This window comes from Ptychodera flava, chromosome 2, assembly GCF_041260155.1.
Source record: "Ptychodera flava strain L36383 chromosome 2, AS_Pfla_20210202, whole genome shotgun sequence".
Lineage (NCBI taxonomy): Eukaryota > Metazoa > Hemichordata > Enteropneusta > Ptychoderidae > Ptychodera > Ptychodera flava.
This window is the reverse complement of record NC_091929.1, coordinates 41,793,549-41,803,243: the sequence shown is the minus strand read 5'-3', so window position 1 is coordinate 41,803,243 and position 9,695 is coordinate 41,793,549. Positions and strand designations below refer to the sequence as shown.

Here is a 9,695-nt window from a genome sequence, read left to right as displayed (position 1 = left end):
TGTATCCATATATGTACATTTTTGCCTTCTTTCATATAAAGCAGAATAAGGTGTGACAATATGCAAACTTTCATATAATTATGTTTAATTCAATGTCTTAGTCTTAGCCCTAAATCCTTGAAAGTGAAGTTTATCAACATTCTGTGTGCAAATAGGATGTCACTTTATGGCAAATTCGAACCTCGCCTAAGCACGTCTTTGTACAAGTCACGATAAATACCTACCTGGAACTTCGCAGACGAATCCTTTGGGTCTCTCATCACAGTATTCGTCATCCCATTTACCTTTGTTACCATCTCTGTACCTGTAACGTAGGACATGAGACAAACCCGTGTAAGTTTATAAAAGCTTATATCTGATAACGAATACAATTATTTGTAGCAACAGGAATTGTATGCCGCAGTAATCATTTTCTACATTTGTGTATACACTCTTTCTACACAATTTCTATGACATAATTCGAATACGGAATTTGTTCTCCTCACTATGTCTGTAGTGGGAAATTGAACAAAATGAAATAGCGATGATAATGTAAGAATGTAATACAGTTGCTTTGGAGTTACCTGCTCGCCAACAATACATGGCTGCTAAATTAGTATAGATTATTTCATGGTTTAATTTGGACCGTTTTGGGACAGTGGAAGTTATTTAAGACAAAAAGCTATCAACTCAATGATATCACTTCATCAATCAGAGAAGATCTTGTGATGACCTGCTTTACACTGCTTTACCACTCTGCGTAAAAACTCATTATTACTAATGCTTACCACATCTGTACGCAGTCTTGGCCAAATTTGTCTAGTTTGTTATCATCGTCAGGCTGACCACGCGCCCAGTTCTCGTAGTCGGTTTGACCTGGTGTCAAACATTTTCTCCCCGTGTACTGGAAATAATGAAATTTCTTCCCCGCCCACAGTAAATGTCGATTTTTTTTCTCCCCGCCCGCTGATTAGTGTTTAAATCTGACCACGCGCTGAAAAACTTCGCAAAAACACATTTTTGCAGGAACAGCTTCACTGACAACACCTGTTTACTGGGTCTGTCTTCATTGTTGCGCAAATACCGGTAAAATTTGAAAATATCACATATCATAAAATTCCGTTATAATCGAACAGATGGTAATACGATTTCTTTCTAGCTGCGTTATCAGTACCCCAATTTCCAATGGATTTTACTTTATTAGGTGAAGAGGGGTCCATTTACCTGTTTCATATTACCAGACATGACAGCAGCAGTTCACAGTTGTCTATAACTGTTGTACGTTTTTTAAATGTTATCCTGTGTGACGGGGTGACATTACTGTTTTCCATTTTATCAAGAAAAAACCCCATCATAGTTACATTTAATAGTAAGGTAAGCAAAGCCTTGTAAAATTCATTAATTGTGGATGTTAATGTTTTAATTTTATTAAATTTCAAAAAATAAAATTAATATGATGAAAATGTTAATACTCGTCTTACTTCTCGACAATCTATCCACATGAAGGCTTCCTGAGTATCAAGCTATAATTTCATAAGTAGATTTTGTGTACCTGAATCAAATTTGCACAAAATGTAACACCATAATTTGGCGTTTTCATAATTTAACAATTCAGCCACTCAGAACCTCCTATCTATACGCCTTTGGACGTACTGTAAGCTGTTGACGATAGGGCCATCAATCATGACAACTTATGCACGCGAAACGCATTTTTATATTTGATGCTAACGCCTTCCTCGTTTGCCGAACAAAACTCACAAATTCATACATATATCTAAATTAAGCCAAAATAAATTTGTGGTTCCGATAACATGCTTTTGAAAAATGAGGTATGTAGGAGGGGGGTAAATTGTCATTTTCTTATTTTCACCAAAAAATCAGTAATGCATGCGAGCAAATTGCAAGTGTTCACGCAACTGATTCTGTTCAATTTTCCGTTATGAAAATGATATTGAAAACGCATTGTGTTTGGTACCGCGTGCAGAATAGCTCGCCATGTTGCTGACAAAAACAGGCTGACGCAGGCTTTACTTTCCTTGAACGATGACGTCATATCGCTCTAACTCTCGCAAGGTTTTACCTTTTTCAGATTTTCTCAAAATTATCGTGGAAAGTACAATTTGTGTTACTTCCGTGTTGACGGACCCATAAAAAGTTTAGGGTCGGGGGAGGGGGGGGGGTTTAAAATAGAGTAGGTCGAATTAGGGAACCATATAATTTTTTCATTGACCTTACCTACGTCGTCTTGATATTCATGCTTTACCACATTATCCACTTTATTAGATTACAATATTTTAATTACGTGATCACTCGCAGGTACAGATTTAACGTTAGGTCCTTACATTAACTCGAAATTGACACAGGTTTTGTTTCATTGACATCACATGTCTTTAGTGGAGAATAAGTCTACCCACGTCATTGTATTTATAATATGATTATCTGTCCCAAGGTCACCATAAAATAAGCAGTAATTTTTTGTGTGCGTTAAAATCCTAACAATTTATATCATCCATGATGTACACATGTTCAGCGATTGATTACTCACTTTGCACGATCAAATGCGAACAATCAATGTCACTTTACAGGGTTTGCTATTCTAATCCGTTGTATTTCATTGAAATAATGCTTTGAGGGAACAAAAGGTGCTTTTTTGGGACACTTTCTCTGTCATCGTTCAAGGAAAGTCAAGCCTGCGCCAGCCTGTTCTTGTCAGCGATATGGCGAGCTATTCTGCACGCGGTACCAAATACGATGTGTTTCCAATATCATTTTCGTATGGGAACAATTGAACAGAATCAGTTGCATGAACACTTGCAATTTAGTCGCATGCTTTACTGATTTTTTGGTGAAATAAAAAAAATGACAATTTTTCCCCCACCTATATACCCTATTTTTCAAAAGCATGTTATCGGAACCACACAATTTCTGGCCTAATTTAAATATATGTATAAATTTGTTAAAAAGGATGTTTTGTTCGGCAAACGAGGAAGGCGTTAGAATCAAATAAAAATGGGTTTCACGTGCATAAATTGTTATGATTGGCTGACCTATAGGCAACAGCTATATACATCACGTATACAAAGGCGTAGAGATAGGAGATTTTCAGTGGCTGAATTGTTAAATTATGAAAACGCGAATGGTGTTACACTTTGTACAAATTCGATTAAGGTACGCAAACTCTACCGATGAAATCATAGCTTAATACTCGTAAAGCCTTCATGTGGATAGATTGTCGAGAAGTAAGACGAGTATTAACATTTTCAGCATATTAATTTTATTTGTTTTCAACTTTCATAAAAGTAAAACATAAACATCCACAATTAATGAATTTTACAATTTTAAAATTTTTCTTACCTCACTATTAAATGTAACTGTGATGGGTATTTTTCTTTGTAAAATAGTAAAACAGTCATGTCACTTCGTCACACAGGATAACACTTAAAAAACCGCAGAACAGGCTGTTTTAGTCAACTGAACTGCTGCTCTCCTGTCTGGTAATATGAAACAGGTAAATGGATCCCATTTCACCTAATAAAGTAAAATCCATTGGAAATTGGGGTACTGATAACGCAGCCAGAAAGAAATCGTATTGCCATCTGTGCGTTTATAGCGGAATTTCATGTTATGTGATATTTTCGAATTTTACTGGCATTTGCTCAACAATGAGGACAGACCCAGTAAACAGGTGTCGCCAACTGAGCTGTTCGTGCAAAAAGGTGTTCGTGCGCAGTTTTTCAGCGCGTGGTCAGATTTCAACACTAATCAGCAGGCGGGGAGGAAATAATCGATAGTAACTGTGGGCGGGGAAGAATTTTTTTACACAGACGGGGAGAAAATGTTTGACAGTAGGTACCGGAAAATACGGAGAGGGAGGGGAATGACATGGTTGATAGAACTTTGGGGGGGGGGGGATTAAGCGCCTAACTTAGAGTAGAATGTTCCAATGTATACTAAGTGTATGGTGCTCGCACGGTTTTTCATTGATCTGGGTTGCCTAGTGGGCAACTAGTGGGCAATGGGGAATTTCAGTAGTGGGGAGAGGGCAGTGGGGAGCTTGAATTGTTGTGGGGCGTGGGGAACGGGCATCCAAGTTAAGTGAGATGGTATATATTCCGTATATGCTAGTGAGCGAGCAGTTACGAACATCTTTATATTTCCTCTTCCAAATTTTATTTTCGTTTCATTCAAGAAACCACGGGCAGTTAGCCAGCATCTTTGAGAAATGTTGAGCAAAGCTGCAGTTGTTTATTATGTAGGGTATTGCAATACCGTTAGTAATTGCTACTGTCATCCGCTACAAATTGAAAGATAGACTCTTCTTGGTAACTAGCTAGTTTCCCCCCACCCCCGCTTCCATTCCATCTTCTTTTGACTATCCGTCCATTAAAACTATCTCACCGCCTATCTCTTCTCTACATTAACTCCCCCTTTAGCCTCTCATATCCTTAAGATTTCAAACTCCCATTTGACAAGTCAACAACCAACATGTCCATATTTACTACCCTCTTTGTGTATCTAGAAGTCGTCCATTCTACGGTTTATGATAAAATAATGCACATTTGTCTGCCTGTCTGCTAATTGAAGATGAAATGTCCTTACGCCGGTAGTAGAAATCGCTTGAATTTACACATTTCGTTCAAAAGTTTGTTTACTTTGCTGGAAGGAAAGATATAAAGATGTACCTGTGACATTTATTCTAAGCGTATTGAATTTCTTTAGTTTGAAGTTCAAGTTAGAAATGTCGACTGAATTCCAAACGTCCGACATCTACCATCATGGTCGATGAAAAACGAAAAATAATTTAAATAATTTCAGCGTAATTTCAGCGTATTGTTATTTTTTTCTTAGCTATCTAGTAAACGTAACAACTGTGCTCGATTGACAAGCGTGGCAATATGGATTTAACAGCTCGTCATTTAAAACGGGTGACTTCGTTGTATTGAATTGAGTTTTGGAATGAAAGCATCTGTTGCATCTCCTAACAACTGAGAAACTTATCTCAAGTGATTTTTCGACTGAACAGAACATGTGGTCTTAAGTACCCAAATATCAACCCCCGTATTTTCATACATTCTATCCTGCACTCGGGGGTGCCCCTGCAATATTTGCTGTACATTTCCATTTCTCTGTAAGCACATATCATGTCACAGAATAATGATATGCAGCGACAGTTGTAAGGCGACACCCCCGACGATAGTTTTTCTATATATTCTCATGGATTTCTACTGTCGATCATCGGAACCAGAAGCCAACTCGTGCAGACGGAGAAGGATTCCACTCGGTGAGTAACTAACGGAGTACAATTCTTGGTTGTAGCGATTGAATCCACGATGAAGTGATTTCAAATAGCCTTTCTACCTTCGAAACCTGTATAGAAGAAAATCCATGTAGTTGATTTTTTTTGTAACATCCACGTAGGACTCTAAATTGTCCGAAAACACGCTTCCAACTGTAGGCTGTTAACAGCAACCATGATGCAACTGTGCTCTTTGTACATATTATAATGATCGAACGAAAAAAGCAAATTTTAGAGAAACATCTTTATATGTGCAAAGGAATATATAGGCCGTAGTTGTTACATGTACATATAGCATTCTCACAATTTGTAAGTTTTAAAAGAAAACCTGATCATGCGTATTTTCAATCATCAATCACTCAATGTGAATGATTGTTTCAAGAGTTATCGTTTCAACAAAAATTCAATACGCTTAGAATTGTTTCATTCAAATTTTACATATGTAAATTACGTATATCATAGTTAAATGCTCAGTTTATCTTACGGAAATGCAGATTTTCGTAATCCAAGAGATAGCCTTGTTTCCCATTTAGATTAAACACTTACTCGACTTACATCTTTAGTTTCTGTGGTGAATGAAGTATTGTATATCCTTCCCAATACATGTAATTAATGCGAATGTCAGTTTCATCTACAGATGATCACCATGGACCTAAAGATAATTTTTATGCTCATCGCGTGCGTTGTGTATGCTTCCGCACAGGTATTATCAGTTTTCTTTCTACTGATGAGCATAGGGGTGGGGAGGGGTAGAAAAGTGGAACAAGGGGGGACAACTTTTTGTAACGAACGGAGGTTTTCTTTGGACACAGTGGTTGCGTACTTCATCCCTTACCCCAATTCTTGTATCTCCATATGTTGCAAGTGGTCAACAGTGGTCATGCATCTTTACTTATGCATATTAAGTCTACATCTGCCGAGGTGATCAGAAGCTTAATCAGATAGCATAAGAAGTCTTAGGTATTTTCCCTCAGTAATCGGCCTAAAAGTTACTGTCTGGAGTTATTGGTAGGCCTTCTAAGATATCAATGAGCACAAATCCTTCAATATTTTGAAAAGTTACACTTCTTTCCCATGCAAATGACTTACATGATTAAAATTGTGACTACGTATCCAGAGGACAAAAACGTACTTCGGTTGAACCAGGGCCCTCGGTAATTGATCAGTTTGTTTCTCTGGAGTTTTGACTGCCATTTTTATTCCTGCTGCATCCATTCGTTGCTAAACAACTTGTCATTTCTCCTTTTTGCAATCAACGAATCTCGTCAACGCTTTAGGAACCAGCGGGTAAGTCATTCAATATTTTCTTTCCAATGATGTTAAAAGTTTTTTATGTACTGCTTCTGCTAAAGATGATGATGATGATGGACTAGATTCCCATTGTCTTGATTGGTTGATTGTAGTATGTAGCTGTAAAATGTTATAGGACGACGGAATACCAGGATAAAATCCAAAAGCCGGAGGGCAAATTCATTTCAATAACTTTTGCTATCCTTGCATTCAGATTCATAGGTTCATGTACGTAATACTGGCAACAATAATATACAGAAGTGTTAGAGTGAGATATCAGTTAATTTTAATTAAATCTTTCAGCTTCAATCTTCTCAACCTCTGTATTCCTTTAGTTCATTCACTTATGAAACAGTATATAGTTATTGTATCATCAGCTTTTTAATAAGTTTATCTTCTTTTTTTGTTAAAAGCGACTGTTACGTTGAGAACGTTTGACTCTTACTGCCGCCGTGAGTGTACCCGATATGAAGTGTATTGTCAACAAGATAAAGATGACCATCCATACCAAGAGACAGCCTCCAAGTTTTGCCGAGATCGTTTCATCCGGCGAGGTTATGCCGGTCGTCTAGCAGTACTTAATAACGGATACGTTGATGGCGAAATTCGTGATCTTATCAAGTCTAACAAGCTACATAAGAAGAAGTGTATCAAAAACCATGGATTCTTTATTGGTCTTAGCGACAGCAGGAACGAAGGGAGATATATCTGGGGCAATGACGATAGGATCGGCTACAAAGACTACGAGAACTGGGCGCGTAGTCAGCCTGACAACACTAAAATACGCGACAGGAAGAATGGGCAGAATAGGAAGATTGACCAAGACTGCGTACAGTTGTGGTAAGCATTAGTAATAGTGAGTGTTAACGGACAATGGTTAAGCAGCGTAAAGCAGGTCATCATAAGATCTCCTCTGACTGATGAAGTGATATCATTGAGTTGCCTGGGTAGCCTTTTGTCTTAGATGACTCCCACTGTCCCGAAACTGTCCAAATTAAACTACGAAATAATCTATACTAATTCAGCAGCCATGTCTTGTTGGCGAGCAGGTAACTCCAAAGCAACTGTATTGCATTCTTACATAATTATCGCTATTTCATATTGTTCAATTTCCCACTACAGACATAATGAGCAGAAAAAATTACGTATTCGTATTATGTCATAGAAATTGTGTAGAAAGAGTAAGTACACAAATGTAGAATATAATTATTACGGCACGCGATTCCTGATGCTAAAAATACTTGCATTCGTTATCAGAAATAAGCTTAGACCGAAGCAAAAAAATTGTGCTGTTCCGATAACCCGACCTACCCTATTTTTATCTGCCAACCCTAAACTTTTTAAAGTTTCGTAAACACGGAAGTAAAAATAAAAGAAATAAAAAACCTTAAAATCACGCGTTCGTTACTTGGCATTTGATTTTTACTTGAACGAGGATGTCTTTTGGTTTTTTTTTTCCTTTTACAGGTATGATACATTTTTCTTGAAATGTTGTGGCCAGTGTTTGAAAAATGCATATTTAAAATTAAATTTATTTTGGAAAAAAATTCCTGCCGACCTACCTACCCTATTTTTGAATACCATGTTATCGGAACAGCATAATTATTTTTTTCCGCCTTTCTTTGGGTTTTCTCATGTCCTACATTACAGGTATAGAGATCGTAACAAAGGTAAATGGGATGACGAATACTGTGACTACAGACCTAAAGGATTCGTCTGCGAAGTTCCAGGTAGGTGTTAATCATGACTTGTACAAAGACCTGCTTACGTGGGGTTCGAATCTGCCAGAAAATGACATCCGATTTGCATATACAGTGTTGAAAAACTTCATCTCAAAGGATTGAGGGCCAAGACAAAGACATTGAATTAAACATAATATGAAATTGTGCATATTGTCACAGATTACTGTGTTTCATATGAAAGGCATAAATCTACATACTTACATGCCTATATACATATACATAGATACATACTATATAAACCCACATTCATACATACATACATACATACATACATACATACATACATACATACATACATACATACATACATACATACATACATACATACATACATACATACATACATACACATACCATATACATACATACATAGATACATAGATACATACATACATACATACATACATACATACATACACACACACATACATACATGATACATACATACATACACACACACATACATACATACATACATACATACATACATACATACATACATACATACATACATACATACATACATACATACATACATACATACATACATACATACATACATACATACATACATACATACATACATACATACATACATACATACATACATACATACATACATACATACATACATACATACATACATACATACATACATACATACATACATACATACATACATACATACATACATACATACATACATACATACATAGTGTTATTTACATTAATCCGATATTACTTTTATCTTTAGATCCCTACTGCAACACATTTACACAGTTACTAGGACCGGTAGAGGTGGAGTATATACCAGGATATCGTATAACTTCATTCTACAATCAAAGCAGTGTTGTTATTTCGGATTTTATCTCTGTAAATCTATAAGATAAGTAGAATAAAGAAGTCAGCAGCAATTCTTGTGTTTTGATTTATTTTCTTGACAACAGTTTCGTAAATTTCACAGCATTCGGAGTTGCAACTACAAAGGTGTTACACGTTTGTTAAGTGTAGATTTAATTTGTGAATGTTTGAGCTGGGTGAACGCGATGATTTTTGTTCTGTTTGCATGTGATACGCATGCGTGTGATGAAGGCGATGAGTGAACTATATGACGCGATACAGGGGAGTTTCTCCCGGTTGGCAGAAACAAACTACTACTACTGCGCAGACTCAAATGTAACGCAGGGCTCAAATCAACTTTTTCCCTGGTAGTCCACTTGGGCTACCATTTTCTGAAGTTGGTAGCGCGGTGACAACGGCTGGTAGCCCATGCATATTTTAGTTTAGGGATTTTTCTTTTAACAAGAGAAGAGAAGGCTATTTTAAAGATTCTGCCCATGAAGTGAATTTGTTAGTTATTTGATGTGAATATTGCACGCCTTTATTAC

General features: G+C 36.8%; 1 protein-coding gene and 1 long non-coding RNA gene across 2 annotated transcripts in view; one reads left to right on the top strand and one right to left on the bottom strand.

Annotated features, from left to right (window-relative positions):
- LOC139148570 (uncharacterized) overlaps positions 1–855 on the bottom strand; it is a 1,897-nt gene extending 1,042 nt beyond the window's left edge. Inside the window, exons 1-2 of the long non-coding RNA XR_011555950.1 lie at positions 768–855; positions 225–304 (exon numbers count right to left, since the gene is read on the bottom strand). This is a non-coding gene — a long non-coding RNA (uncharacterized lncRNA). The remainder of the gene's footprint in view (positions 1–224; positions 305–767) is intronic.
- Positions 856–5,226: 4,371 nt separating this feature from the next.
- Positions 5,227–9,192, top strand: LOC139150337 (perlucin-like protein). The gene is made up of 6 exons (XM_070722641.1): positions 5,227–5,260; positions 5,913–5,978; positions 6,553–6,562; positions 6,979–7,405; positions 8,216–8,295; positions 9,062–9,192. Exons 2-6 carry the CDS (start codon positions 5,913–5,915, stop codon positions 9,190–9,192), a joined length of 714 nt encoding a protein of 237 aa, XP_070578742.1. The 5' UTR covers positions 5,227–5,260.
- The last annotated feature ends 503 nt before the right edge of the window (positions 9,193–9,695 follow it).

What these genes read in the sequence shown, in the direction of transcription:
- LOC139150337 (XM_070722641.1), top strand. Translation starts at nt 5,913, where the DNA reads ATGATCACCATGGACCTAAAGATAATTTTTATGCTCATCGCGTGCGTT. An exon ending in CAAGACTGCGTACAGTTGTG is followed by an intron (nt 7,406 to 8,215) that starts GTAAGCATTAGT and finishes CCTACATTACAG; the next exon opens with GTATAGAGATCGTAACAAAG. An exon ending in ATTCGTCTGCGAAGTTCCAG is followed by an intron (nt 8,296 to 9,061) that starts GTAGGTGTTAAT and finishes TTTTATCTTTAG; the next exon opens with ATCCCTACTGCAACACATTT.